Source organism: Lissotriton helveticus, chromosome 7 (genome assembly GCF_964261635.1).
Source record: "Lissotriton helveticus chromosome 7, aLisHel1.1, whole genome shotgun sequence".
NCBI classification, from domain to species: domain Eukaryota; kingdom Metazoa; phylum Chordata; class Amphibia; order Caudata; family Salamandridae; genus Lissotriton; species Lissotriton helveticus.
In genome coordinates, this window is record NC_136068.1 from 1696669696 (window position 1) to 1696685132 (window position 15437).

Here is a 15437-nt window from a genome sequence, read left to right on the forward strand (position 1 = left end):
TTGTCTCTCTTAAAGAGGTCATTTCTAAGGGTTGGCCAATTTACAAGGATCTGGATTCTGATTTGAAACCCTTTTGGGCTGTAAGGGATGACCTAACCTTTTGACAGGGAAATTGATGAGAGGTGACAGGGTGGTTCCACCTGATGAGCTTAAGGTTAAGGTAAGCAAATTAGCTCATGAGGGGCATTCAGGTAGGAGTCTTACGAAAGCATGTGTCAGAGAGAGGTATTGGTGTCCAGAAATGGATTGAATAGTCAAGAGTGTTGTCAAAGAGTGTCATCTGTGTCCCATTAATGATAAGTCGCATGTTACCAATAATGTGCCTCTTTCTCCTGTAGAAATTCCTGATGCTGTGTGGACCAAGTTGGGGCTGGATATAATGGGCCCCATTGAATTAATACCTTATCAAGAGAGATTTGTTGTTCTTTTAGTAGACTACACCCCAAAATGGTGGTTTCCAAGTGTATGAGTAATGTAAATTCGAGGTCAGTGATTGAATTTGTAAAAGATGTTTTTGCTTTCAGAAGGCATACCTAAATATTTAATCACTGACAATGGGGGGCAGTTCACCTCCAATGAACTTCATGTTTTTCTTGAAGATCTGGAGATAATCCATTGGAAGAAAGCCTTATATTCTCCACAGGCCAATGGTTTCTCTGAAAGGATGAATAGGGTTGTCAAGAGCTGTGCTCAACGGGCACATGATTCTGGAGTTTACTTTTGTAATGTGTTAAGGGAAACTTGGTGGGCACACCACACAGTTCCAAATGCTATTTTTCAGAAGTCACCTATTGAAGCTTTGAGAGGGAGGGTAGCGAGTTCTAAATTAAATCGTGTCTGGCTTCCTTTTGGGAGGAACAGTGTTGTGACTGAAGAGTTAAGGAGAAGTAAACTTGCAGAGTACCAGCAGAAATACAAATTGCGGTATGATGACAAAATATCAGTGAGGGTGAAGAAACTGAATGTGGGTGATCGTGTTTTGGTAAAAAAAAAAAAACATTGTCACAAAGGGTTATCCAATTTTCTTGGCCCTTTTGTCATCACCGCAATTAAGAAAAATTTGGTGACTTTGGACAATAGTTGTACTTGGAGTATGTCTAGGTTGATTAAATTTGTTGAGACAACTCATTGTGCAACTAGTGGACACAGTGGTGCTTCTATGGATAGAAGTGCAAACAATGATAATTAAACTGGTGCAACTAGACTCAAGTTCTCAAAGATAATGTTTTATAGTAGAATTTAGTGTCCTCGTGTTACTTTGTTGTTTCTCCTTTACACACTGCTATATTTAATGTTCTCATTGTTCTTTTGTGTTTGTTTCTCTGATGTTTTAAGCATTTGCAATAAAACGTTTATTGCACTGGTATTTCCATGATTTGTGTAAAGAGGATATGTTGTAATTTACTTTCATGTCTACTATAGAGCTGGTAGAACACTTGCATGTCTTGGTAATGGAACAAGAATCCCATTACTCCATTATCTATCCTGTGGCATTCTGACTCTGGAGGTGCTGCAGTTGAGACCTACTTTTTGTTGGTGGTTGTATCTGAATAAAGCTTATCTTGGATTATCTATTTGATACTGGCTTTTATTACATCACCATTTTAATTGCAGATTAAATAGGCTTTTGTTTTTAAAGAGACCAGGTTTTGTGGGTAATTTGAATGTGGAATGGTTAGCTTTGAAGTGTTTCAGCTAGAATTCATAAGCCAGTTACTTAAGATGTATTTTAATAATGCTTATCTATGTGATTATGTGGTGGATGACCTTAGACTTTAAAAAAAGTGAACTGAGATTACTTTCAGAGTTGGTTTGTGACATTTACCCACAATGCGTCTCTAGTTTCTTTCTTAATATATCATGGAGAAGAACTCTAGCCATGGTTACAAATGCATAGGAATTTTTATTTAAATGCATCCCTAAAGTTTCATATTTAACAAAGGATTGAGTTACTTACGACATCCAGCTGGGGTTCTCCAGTCGTAGATTTTAACCTCTCCCTTCCTGCAGGTGGCTGCATAGACACTGAGGGCTTGACATAAATACTGCGTGGCTCCTCCATTGATGCAGAGGTCATAGAGGCAGCTGTCAAAGAAGGTGTTTGGTTTGAACTTGCTGTGGCACTCGCGAAAAGCGCCATTAGCAGTTTTGCTGATTATACCACAGAATTTCTCGCTTCTATACAGCGCCCTCTTGCTGTCATCGCAGGTCGGGCATACCCCTGTGCACTCATGGAAACAGAAGGGGTCTTGGTCTTGTACCTGCCAGCTCTTGGCCCAGTCTACGATGGATGTGACTTCGGTGCCATTAGGAGTCTGAAATTCGTCCCTCATGTTCTGGTTGAAGTTTCCACAGAGACCACAAGTGGCTCCATAGTAGATGCTTGGAATAACTATTATTAAATGCCGGTTCCACTCATAGGACAACTGGAGCCCGAAATCCGTCTGCAGAAGGGCCACTGCCCCAGATTGTACCACTTTTATCTGCCCATCGTTCAGTGTAACCGGGAGACTGGTGACTTTAGTGTTGATCTAGAAACAGAAGACAAAATTAGTTACTCCACCTGCTCGACACATCTACTTCCTCTCTGCATTGTTACCATGGCATGGATATGTCTCTAACACATCATCAAGATGTTCAGCAGCATCATCAAGCAACTCCTTGTCAAACCACCACTGAAATGTTCCTACATCCACCTCTTTCCTTCGTATCCTCTCTAATCTTTTCCTTTACTCCTGTGACCTTCTCTGTATGCCTCCAACAATCTCCTTCCCCTCTGCACCATAAAGGCCCACTTTGTATGCTCCTACCTGCCCTCTCTTTCTTCTTTTGTATAATTTCCTGTAGAACTTACACGTTTTACAGTGCTCTCTTGATTTGTAACGATGTTTGCATTTATTAGTACGTATAAACACATGGGGGGCATTTCACAAAAGTCACTTTTATATTTGTATGCTGCACACCTCTCCTATTTATCAATTGTAATTCATGTCTATAAGTCTGTGCACTAAGGGGCCGATTTACAGAACTAACTTAAGACAACATCCTAAACTAACTACTTTTGGTATTCACAGAAGTTAGGATTTTGTCTTAAGTTTGTCTTAAGACACACTTAAGACAGACTTAAGACACTCTTAAGACAGACTTAAGACAGACTTAAGACAAACTTAAGACAGACTTAAGACAGACTTAAGACAGACTTAAGACAAACTTAAGACAAAATCCTAACTTCTGTGAATACCAAAAGTAGTAAGTTTAGGATGTTGTCTTAAGTTAGTTCTGTGAATCAGGCCCTAAATGTGCATATTGGGTGATCCATAGAAATTACCATGCACTTGGTATGCTGGATGTGTATGGAAAGACATACACATCTAGGGCCTAAATCATATTGTGTGCGCACTATATTGCATAGCTAAGACCAATAAAGATGATATTTTCCGGTTAGGTGAATGTTTTGATATAAACATCATCTTTTTGAAGAAATTATGGCCATTCTTTATGGATCTAGTCCCATTTCCATTTACATACAGTTATTTATGACATACTCACTCCAGGATTAGGAGAGAAACAAGCGAAATTGGAGCATTTATTTTTCATTTTTTCATTAAACAACAAACGTTTGATGTAATTTCTCTATTTTGAATTTGTGGGTCTAATTTCTATTTCCTGTCCTCAACCATTCCTTCAACACTAGAATTATACATATAAAATACATGGATTCGTATACCACTCCGTACTTCCAGCTGCAGGTTATGCATGTGTAGGTTTTGCTCACTTGGGACTCAACTTTCTGCAAGCTTGTCTTAGACTTCAACTTTTTGTAAATGTAGTCATTTTTTTACATGTGCAAAGCATGATATGTCTTAGCAATAGACAATGAGAACAACATTCCCTTTAGTGAACTAGGGCCTTAGAAGGATCATCTTGTAACCCTAGTAACCCATGTACGGGCAACTGTGCTCCATGTCTGCAGACCCAGAGCCTTTGTTCATCTTCCTCAGTAGCTCTCGGGTTATTCTCTATATGGCCAGGATCACTTTATCCAATCCCTTTATCTCTGCAGCAACTGGACCTCATCCATGATCATTCTGCAGGAGCCGGGACTAACACCCTAATACATCGGCAATCTTCGACAAAACTGAGGGTTCGTTCCCTGCTACCTTAAAAGCCTCAGCCTAAACCATTGATATCTTAGCAGACCTATAGGTTATGCCTTTTTAGAATACAGGCCCAGACTTATCATTCTTTCCCGCAGCGCAAAGCAGCAAGCCACCTTCCTCTGCTGAGTGAAAAGAAAAGTGCAGGAATGCCACATGGTTATCATAATAGGAGACACTCCTGTCCTTTCCGAGAGCTGGTGCACTTTTGGTTACCTAGCACCCTTGCATCATGGTGCAAGGGTGTCTGCGATGTAGCCAGGATTTTTTTGGGAGGAAGGGACACCTTCTCACTTAGGTTTTGCATCACCCCTGTGCCCCCTTGTGTGGCGCAAGGGAGACTCAAAGCCTTGATAAATCTGGCCCTTATCATGAACTTGCTTCTTGTATATAAAACAAATAAAAATTTGACATTCGATGAAAGCCACTCTTTGGGCTGGCAATTTTCTCTTCTACCCCTAACAATTCCATCAGCATTTGATTATTACACAATATGCAAATAATCTTATTTTAAAGTACTTGGAATTGGAATCAATCAGAGTACCCATGAAGCATCAAGGTTTAAACAGAACTTGGGATTTAATACCTTCTCAATAATTTTTAACAAGGTACATTTGTGGGTTGATTTCCAGTTCCTTCTAATTGACAGAGAAGCTTGGGATCATTTGGAACCTGAGTTGCAGAATGACATTATTTCCAGTATTATTGTTGTTCCAGTATTAACTTAATGCAGGTGTCCAAGCATCATCAACATTTTGTTTTAATAAAATTCTCTGTCAGGATTCTTGCTCTAAGTAGTGATCTTTTTGGCTTCAATGACAGTAAATAAATGGACACAATCAGATTACCTGTTCCTGTTTTAACCAAAATGGCAGCCACAAAAGACAAATTACAAAAGTTTTTTTTGTTGCTTTTCGAATATCACTTTCAGATTACTCACCCTTATCTTTCCAATTTCACCCTTGTAGATGGATATCTTGTAGCCGTACACATAGATGTTAACCAATCGCACATAGGAAACCCCTCGGCTCCCTCGGTTGTCGTTCTTCTCATCAATGACGAAGGGGACAAGCGTAGGGTCGGTGCCGCAGTACTTAGAAATGGTGTAGGAACATGTGCCCCGGAAGTCATAGTTGTACCCGTCATAGGTATAGTAGTGAGGATCTCCCCATGCCCAGCAGGTGCCTGAAAACTCTGGCACACATACTGGGTTTCCATCTTTGACCGTACATGTCTCCTTTGTTCGACATTTTATAGATGCGCAAGGGTCTGAAATAGGGCAAAAGGTGCAGATTTTAGAATTTAGCAAGTTCTTGTGACAGTTTTAACACTCTGCAGGAAAGGTGGTATTTGAACATTAGCTATCATTCTCGCTAAGCAGGTCAGAGGTTTATTGATCAAGAAGATTGAACTACTGTTATGCTTATAGACTTATTGTATTGAAATTTGAAAAGGCCTGTGATTTATTATTCTCATTGTACACGCTAATTTTCCCTTTAACAACCTCCCCACCTCTATCCAAATTTAAGATTTCTAGCAAGAGCCATAATTGCGCAAACGATATAGAAAAAGTGATTAATCTCTGTTCTCAGTATGTTTTCTTATAAATATTGGCTTAAGCCGATGATATTTGTCCACAGCACCTCACGGAACTATCTAATACTTAAATGTTTTCTTCACTGTTCCATTAACATCAATCATACAGGACAGTTTTTGTGCCGCAGGAGCAATAATGTCCCAGAAAACTATTGACAAAGAGAGCAGAAGTAACGCCAATCATTCATGCTGAAAGAGCGTAAACCCATCATGAATAGAGACATCTAGCTACAGATTCCTTAACTTAGAATATCCCCAGGTGTCAGACTGGATCCGGAAACAAATTAGCGGCAGCACCTCCGCGCACCGGGGGACGGCGCCTCACGAACACCCCCTGACGTGAAGTCGTCCACGAACGTGATGTCAGCGAGGTTATATAAATCCGGATCCGGAGTAAGTGGTTCCTCTGGCCTGTTTTCAGGCCCATTTTGTTTTTAACGCTTCGCATCTGGAACAGTGTGCGATGCCTTCTGTCTTTAAAACATGTACCTCCTGTTTGTGGCAAATGTCCCGACGGACCCACACCTTATCTGTATGTGGTGTTTGGGCAAACACCACGATTCGACCGATTGCAACGCCTGCCAACACCTCAAGCCAAAGTCCCAGCGGGAGAGCAGGATGAAGCTGCTTTATGCTCGCCTGTCCCGGTCGGAGTGGTCTTAGCCCCCGGCCTCCTTATTGGCACAAATATGGTGACAATCACATAGAGATGCTGCAACATGCACCTTCAGACAACAAATGGCATCAGATTTCAGACAAAACATACAGACCATGTCAGTCTTGGAGAGGAACAGTCACAACCATCACACAGCGGCAGGTCCCTCTGGCAGTGGGTTCCATTTGCGGCGGCGGTCGCCCTCTGGTTCCCAGGTGCGACGATCGCCTCGCTCGGGTAAGTCACAGCACATGTCGTCTAGGTCCTCGACTTCACTTTCTTTTGTTGTAGGGGGCACTAGTTCCCGGAATCCTTCGGACAAGTGCCCCTGGGAGTCGCCCCTCCCTTACCCACCTTATCCTGGTGCGGGGGCGACTCGGCTCCAAATGGAGGCCTATGCCGTTGCCCTGCAGGCCTCCCTTGGGTTCCCCCCTCTCCCTGGGCCGTCATCGGAGCCTCTGCACTGTGCTTGGTCTCTCGTAAACTCGTCGGTAGGTTCGCCCCCGGCGCCGACTGAGCCCCTTGCCTCTAGGGATGATGGAGATATGGTGCTGTCAGGACGCGGCCCGGATGGGTCCCCCTTTTTGACCCATAGCACCCCTGCCATGCCGCATAGCCATGTGGGCGCAGCAGGAGGTTGCTCGCAGCCTTGCTTTCAGTACGCCTCAGCCTTCCGGACAGGCAGCTGCCTGTCCGGAGGCGGGGTCAGCTCCGGTCTGGCACCGTAGGCTCACCTCCATTCCTTACTTTGGAATCAGGCCTGTTGTGGTCGAGGCTGAGGTCAAAGCTGAGTCGGCACTGGTCCGGCGCCGGAGGCTTGCCTCCCTGGCTCCGACTCCATTCCTTACTTTGGACTCGAGCCTGTTGTGGTTGAGGCTGAGTCGGCGCCGGTCCGGCGACGTAGGCTTGCATCCCCGGCTCTGGCGCCGTCCCCTTCTTCGGAAGCGGAGCTTGTCGTGGTTGACGTGGTGCCGGTAGGGGCCTTGTCAGCGCCGGGCGGGGCAAGGTTGGGGCCAACCAAAGTCGCCCTGGCGGGTCCCTAGTGCCACCCTGATGCCAGATTATTGACTCCTCTCCAGAGGCTTCTAGGGGGAGTTTGACATCGCCTCAACACCATGCAACACCGGATCTGTACTTGCCTCATACACCCTTGGAATTTGTGGCCCCGGCAGACTCCCCGCCACCCCAGGAGCCCCATCAGGACCCTCATTCATCAATGGGGCTTCCTTGTTTTGGGCATTGGTCACATCCTCAGCTTCTTGGTCAAGTTCCTTGGGGTGGGAGGCTAGTTTACATCACTCACACAGAGATGAGTTGCTGTCCCCTCCTCGGAGGGCTACCGAGGTCGGTGTGACGTTCCTTAGGGTTGTTTCCTTGGCTGCTCGTGTTCTGAGTAGGCAACGCCCTTCGGTCCCTCTGCCAGTTGACCCTCTGTTGGAAGTACACCACCACGGTTCGGGAAATGTAGAGCCGCTTCTACTCTTCGAAGCCTCTCTTTAAGATGCCCTTTTAGGCATGTGGGCTCAGCCAGCTTCCTGTGATCCAGTGGCTCGGTCTATTTTGCACCGCCACCGTCCTGCTCCATATGATCTAGTTTGCTTATTTGTTCACCCAGACGTTCAGGGGTTTGTCCTGCAAACTGCTTTCCCTTCCTTGCCTCAGCTGCTGCTTTCTCCCTCCCGGGAGTCCAGATGGCTGGAGTCATGGGGCCATAACATGTTCGCCTCCACTAGCAAAGCTCTTCGATCACTAAATACACTGTGTGTCTTGGCTCGGGCACTTCTGCCCTTTGGGACTCTGCCGAGTCTATTTTATCGGCCACTTCCGAGGGCGCTCCTGTTGACCTACTTCATCTTCTCCGTGATGGCGGTGATTTGGCGGAATTTATAATCCACTCTGCTTTGAATACTGAGGATTCCTTGGGCCGTGCTATGGCTGGCTCGGTTCCCATGCTTGTTTGCAAGATGGCGCCTTTCCGGGGAATATCCGAGAGTGCCTTGTTGGCCTACCTTTTGATGGGGTCCTTTTGTTTGATGTCCACGCCGTGTTTGCAGGTCTCCATTTGCCATGTTCTGGGGTGCGTACCCTTTTATTTAGCGCTATGTGTTTTCAGGCTAGCAGTAAGCCTAGTGTGGCGGTGTTCCACAGGTTGGTTGTGTTCTGTCCTCTGACTGTGGTTTGCTCTAAGAGGTGTTTCCCCAGTGTTTTTTGGGGTGTTCCAAAAACATGGAGTACTTGTATGCTATTGTATAGCTCTGCTATGCATCAGACGGGCATGGAGGTCCCTTTGGGCTCTCCTTGTCCACTGACTCCATTATCTTACCGATGCATGGTGTTCAATATTGTGCCTTTTGACGCTATCTCCTATATGCCATGGGTAGCCTTGCTTGAGCCTTGCATATGTGCCTTGTTTTCCTCCTTTGGAGGTTTTCACTGTATTTTAACATGCTTCAAACCGCGGCAACTTCGTGCCACGGCTACACTAGGTGGGTTCCTCCTATGGCTCCCATAGTTGTGTGGTCCTGGTTCACCTCGGTTGCTATATATATTTATATATATAGATATCCACACATTGCTCATGGTTCTACATTTCCACCTCTCTTCGCTACTTTGAGGTCTGGTCCCATATCTCCATGTTTAAAGGAGCATTTCAGTGCTGTACTCAAGCTTGCTCTCATTCTGCACTGCGGTGTTCTTTCTTTGTAAGTTTAAATGCATTGTGGTGCCTTTTCCTGCCATTTCGGTAATGAGGGTTCCTTGCTTTCCACTTGCTGGGGTCCCCCTGCTTCACGATGATCCTTTCTTGGTGTTTATATAATAAACAGTTCCTCTCTTCTGTGGGGGGTAAATTTCCCCCTCAAAGTTGGTGGACGTGTTCTGGAGATGAGGTTCTTCTCAACATTTATAGGTGTTCTTCTTCACGTCTCCTATTGGCACTTTGGTACCTGTGCTGCCAATCCCTTCGGATTTGTCATTTTTCATTGGGTATCGTGGGACGGCTTCTCTAATGCCGGTTGTTCTAGGGGCTGCACCTGCATCTCTGTATTTCGTGAATAAGTTCTCACCTTGACCATCAAGATGCCTGGTGGGGCAATCCCATGCTCATTTTAGCTACGTCACATTGTAGTCTCTGTGGCTGTTTGCTGGTGCATGTTTTAATTATGGCCAGCATCAACGTGCTTAAGAGTGACACTGTTCACCTCTATCGCCCCTTTGGTGACTAGGTGTGCACTTGCCGTGTCCTTATACCCGTCTGTACTTCTGAGGCATTGCTGAGTTCCTGCCTCTTGCCCTTCTCTCCTGGATGTGGCCTCTCTGGCCTCCCTAGTGTGGGCTAGCCCGGTAGGCTCTGGTTACATCTCTTCATGTTATCCTCTAGTATCGGTTGATGTCCAGTTAGTGCACCATTGGGCTGGGAGTAGTCCTTCTTCCTCCTTCATTCTGGACTCTCTCTTCTGTCCTGGGATGTGGTTAGTGACATTTATACATCTCATACTCACATGGGTATGGTGTTGTGCCATTCTGGCAGTTTGTGATACCTTATCTCCCGCTGTCCTTTGCTCTTCCGAACTACTTGGCTTGCTGTCTGGCTGCTCCACCGCAACCTTCCCCATAGTCTGTCACGCTTTTGCCGACTCCGTGCTTCGGGCACTCTCTGCTGTTCTATTGGAGACCCTCCTCCCTCCTTGGGGTATGTCTGTGGTATCCATTCTAAGTTAGGGAATCTGCAGCTAGATATCTCTATCAGATGTACGAGTTACTTCCCTTCGGTAATGATGTATCTGTTAGAGATGTTGTCTAGCTGCAGATTCCTTAACACCCACCCATCCTCCCCATTCTGTGAGGACCTTGCCAGGTGGGCTTTTCCATTTGGCCTCCTTTCAGTTGCCATTAGTTTTCTTACAGGGTGCTCATACGGTTACACCCCCCTTTTTAAAAAAAGTTGCCATAGGCCGCTGCCTCCCTCCAGGTGGCTTCTTTCCTGTAAAATGGTGTCTTTGATTCACCTTCATCAGGGGATTCTTCTTCTTCTCCTGTTGCTCTCCCTCCCTCCCGCCTTCTCCATTGAATTAGGGTTATTTTCTCCTCTATAGTTGGCTTCTTGGGGATGTGCTGGGCTGTGTTTTGGCCTTCCTCTTCCTATAGGGGAGGAGCTATTCTTTTCATACCTTCTCTCAGTAGACTGTTGTTCTTCCTGTTCCCCGTCCTTGTTGGGCGGCTCAGTTCTACGTGGTAATAACAGTCTACCTTTGTCTGTTGAGATATTCTTCCCTTGTTACTCAGCCTGGGGGGAACGTCCATGCTTCGCTTTGCGGGGTTCTTTCTCAGAGCTTGCTTTGCCCTTACTTCTTCTCATATATGGAGACAGTGGATAATACTGTCTTTTATGATGGTGTTTTGCACCATCCTCCTTATTTTTCTTACGGATTTTTCATCCTTCGCACACTGTTCCCATACTTTCACAGTTTTGTTGGTGGTTCTGCATTGTGCAGCAGAAATGTTTCTCCGAAGAAAACTGGAGAGACTTATATGACCTCGTTGATGTCACATCCATGGATGGCGTCAGGGTGGGGTCATCAACACGGTGCTGTCTACATTACAAATTCAGATTGGCTTAGTAAGCTAATTTGGCTTGGAATGACATTTCATCTACCAGTCAGACTTGCTCTGCAACTTCATACCCTCAACAAATGTCTGTAATACTTAGCTTGAACATCCCTCCATCCTCCAGCAGGACACTCCTGCCAGCTGCAGAGAAGCCAGTTCTATGAACCTCTCTCTGCACTTGTGCTGTACATTGTCTATAGTGAACAGACTATCTGCTAAGCCTTGATGTGGATTCTTCAAAGATTAATCAAGAGCAAGTCTGCCACTTCTCCTTGCAGATCCTATTGTGCAGATCTGTAATAATTTCTGGAGAGTGTACAACTCTAGTGGGTCATTTCAGTTTGTTCAATCCTCCCACCTCTTCCTGCACTCCACTTGCAAAGCGACTCATGCGGATTTATTTTTAAAAATATGTTTTTATTATTTCCAAAACATAACAATGCAACCATTATCAGAATATGTGGGCAAGCAGGTACTCATATAACGACAAGACACCTTGGTCACACTCAGGACAAGTGACGGCCATAATCAACATATAGGGCCAGATGTAGGAGAGGAAATACCGGTCGGTAACGGCCGATTTCGGCCGTTACCGACGGGTATTTAGGATTCGGCATGTAGGGGCCAGCATTTTACAGAATCGGTAAATTTACCGATTCGGTAAATTTACCGATTCTGTAAAATACCAAATTGGTATTTTTACCGATTCGGTAATTCTACATGTAGGTGACACTCCTGAGAGTGTCACAGGCCCTAAGAGTCGGTATTTTACCACCCAATCCTATTGGGTCGTAAAATACCGAATTCATGCACACCTGTGGCATGTGATACACAGACATGCCCTTAGGGCATGTCTGTGTGCCACACGGCACACATGCCTGTATTTGGGGTGCTAGAGGGTGTCAAAGTGACACCCCCTGCACCCTTGCAGGATTCGGTATTTACCGATTCGGTAAATACCGAATCGGTATTGCCCATTGATTCCTATGGGCTTCAAGGCCCATAGGAATCAATGGGCAATACTGATTCGGTATTTACCGAATCGGTAAATACCGAATGTTACCGATTCGGTAATTCAATTTTCAGAATTACCTACATCTCCCACCTTCATATTTACCGATTCATAAATACCGAATCGGTAAAATTCGGTATATATGAATCGGTAAATAGGAATTACCTACATCTAACCCATAGTGTGCCAAATGTCAACAAGACCCTTGATAAGCAAATGGATTAGTAACAACCAGTTGCCAATGAGAATAATGGCAAAGACACCCTTGCCCCACATTTAACTACTAAACAAATGTTCACCCCCCTCTCTCTTATCCCGCCTCCCTCCCCGGCGTGTCACATACAGAAAAAATTATGAGATCATCAAGGTAAGTCACAAAAGAACACAATAAACGTTTGCTACAGCAAGTATCAAGGAGTTCTTTAGTGCCAGAGGCAAGTGTAGTCAGGGACACAATAGGTACATACAACAAATTGTTGCTTATACAGTGGTCAGAGCAAAACAGCCGGGTCGCCAGTCATGGGGTCTTCATCCAGATCAGCGTCTAGTACTGCCACTAACATTTCCCAAGCTCTTGCTGCTTCCAAAGCTCTTTCACTATTTGCTTTATTTGCTCGGCTAGCCAGCTGTAATCTAACAGTGCCCTCACATTCCGCTCATTTAAGGAGGTCAGCCTTCCATCGCTGAACATTCGGGCCCCTCTTGGATTTCCAATGTGCTGTAATGTCTCTTTTAGCCCAGTGAAGGCCCAAGTCCAAAAACGTACTAGTAATCTTGTTCTTGGATGTGTGGGCGAACCAGTGCAGCAGACAAAGGCCTTTAGAGGTCTCTCCATCTCTGTCAGTGATGTCGCGCAGTAGCGTAACCACCTCTTCCCAATAAGTCCCAAGCTTGGAGCAGTCCCACGTCATGTGACGGAAATCCGCACCCTCCGTGTTGCAGCGCGGGCACCTTGCCAAATCCGGGCCAAAATATTTATTAATTTTTGCCGGGGTAAGTTGCAGTATAAAAATGTGCGCAGGTTGGAAGCTGGCATTTCTAGAGCTTTTCCACACCCGCTCAACTAGCTCAGCCTATACTTTCTCGGGAACCTTTTCACCTAAGTCCTCCTCCCACTTCTGTCGTAGTGTCAGTAACGGAGGCAGGGCCTCATGTGTCATGCGCCTATGTAGGCAAGTAACTGCCTGAAAGGTCCCCTCTGCTAATACTACATATTGGCAGGCCATTGAGGTTTGTGGTAGGCCTGGGCAGTAAATTCCATTCCGCTGACGGAATTTGGGTAATCATGCAGAACGCAGAATTGCCAAAAATTCCGCGATCCGCGGCTTCGCTGAACTTTTTGCTTGTTCACGCTTTGAAAATGCATGTTTGCAAAATATATCTCCCGAGTACGCAAACAGCATTTGCGAACAGGAAAAAAGCATTGCAAACACACAGAACAAGCAATTCCGCGCGTTCGCAGAACTTTTGCGTGTTCGTGGGGATATTTTACCATTTCGCGTAGCTTTGCGTAGCGCACTCCCCTAGTTTGTGGTTCAATCAGCTCTTCTCTCCAATGCTTTTGGATGGCAGCAACAAGGGCTGAGTGGAGCAGAAAATCCCAGTGAGGAAGATCGTACCTTTCCTGCAATGTACCGAAGGGAAGCAAGGTGTTGTCCTCATATAAATCCCCCAGTGTAGATAGACCCTTCTCCTGCCAGTCGCTCAGCGTGGACCAGTTGCCCCAATGCGGTAGAGCAATGCACATGGCCAGAGGAATCTCAGGGGCATAACGATGAATGACCTGCACCCTCCTCTGACTCCTATTCCTGCAAAGCTGAAAACATCCATAATTCGTTAGTGAGTGCCTTAAGCTGCAGCGGCAGTTGTAAAATATTTTGGGAGAGTAGCTGCCCAGGGACCTGCCCTCCGTCCCGTCCGCCCGGCCCTCTAAATTCCAATCCTATTGCTTGGGTAAGCCACTGTAATTGGACCACCAAGTAGTTTGTCTCAAGGTCAGGAACCTCCAGCCCACCTTCGGACTTCGGTCTCATTAGTATTTCCACCCTCCGTCTGCCAGCAGTTCAGGGAAACCCAGTAATCATTGACCGAAGCTGTTAAAAAATCAACACCGGTATCCACACTGGGAGGTTCTAAAATAGTACAGCAGCCTGGGGAGAGTTACCATCTTAAGGAGGGCCACTTGGCCAGCCACCGAGAGAGGCAGAGTTCCCCAAAACTCAAGATTGCTTTTAAGACCCCTATTGACTCTACCCACATTACCCTCCAATAAGTCAGTCTGTGTATGATAGATTTGGGTCCCTAGATACGTCAGGCAGCAGTACTCCCATTGTATCCCGTCTGTAATTAGAGGGCCACCAGCCAATGGGGCAGCGGGGAACAGGCAAGATTTTGCCCAGTTCACTTTGAGTACAGCAACAGCGCCAAAGTCATGAAGTAGACACTTTGCTCCGACAAGGGCGTCAGCAGTATTTGCTAAAAACATGATTAGGTCATCGGCGTAAAGCGCGATGTAATGAGTTTGACCATGCACACGAAGCCCCGGATGCCTCAACCCCGTCCTGGCCTGGGTCGCTAGTGGCTCCATGGCCAGGGCAAATAACAGAGGGGAGAATGGGCAACCCTGTCTTGTCCCAAGGCTCACAGCACAGGCGTCCAAGATCAGTCCACCCGTTTTAACCCTAGCAGTGGAGTGCTTATATAATAAAGCTGTCCAAGCTACAAAAGTATCCCCCAAGCCAAAACTGCGCATGACTTGAAATAAATAAGGCTATTCTAGACTGTCAAATGCTTTCTCTATATCTACCGCTAAAATGGCAGCGGATTCTTTCGGGTAAGTGCCAGCCTCAAATATACGAAGCAGGCGTCTCACATTTATGGCTGTGTTCCTGGTCGGGATAAATCCTGCTTGATCCCTTTGTATTAAGTGGACCTAATGTGGACCATATGTGGGAGCAGTCGGGTTGACAAGATTAGACTTAAAATCTTATAATCAGTAGTGAGCATGGACAGAGCATGGACAGTGGGCGATAAGCAGTCCTATCAGAAGGCGGTTTCCCCGGTTTCAGCAGTGGAATAATAATTGCTTCATGAGTGGTGACTGGCAGTCGTTTCACCTCATTATAAAGTATCACCAACTTAGGAGCCAGAAGATCAATGTAGGCCAGATAAAACTCAATCGGCAGGCCATCTGCCCCAGGAGTCTTTTCCCGCGCTATGTGTTTGAACGTTCCCCAAACTTTTCCAATAGTTATATCTTGACCCAGCAGCTCCGCCTGTGCCCTGCCTAGTTTTGGAAGATCAGCTGCGGCTAGAAACTCTCCAAGGACCCCATCATTCAGCGTTACCTTGCTCTGATAAAGATCCGTATATTAAGCAAGGACCTGATCATTAATCCCTTGCTAGGTAA

The 15437-nt window shown here is 45.8% G+C and overlaps 1 protein-coding gene across 1 annotated transcript in view; it reads right to left on the reverse strand.

The window, feature by feature from the left end:
• LOC144769643 (IgGFc-binding protein-like) overlaps positions 1-15437 on the reverse strand; it is a 388460-nt gene that overhangs the window by 168056 nt on the left and 204967 nt on the right. The window contains exons 12-13 of the mRNA XM_078653819.1: positions 5098-5426; positions 1958-2531 (exon numbers count right to left, since the gene is read on the reverse strand). Of these exons, the coding sequence (XP_078509945.1) occupies positions 1958-2531; positions 5098-5426 (903 nt within the window). The remainder of the gene's footprint in view (positions 1-1957; positions 2532-5097; positions 5427-15437) is intronic.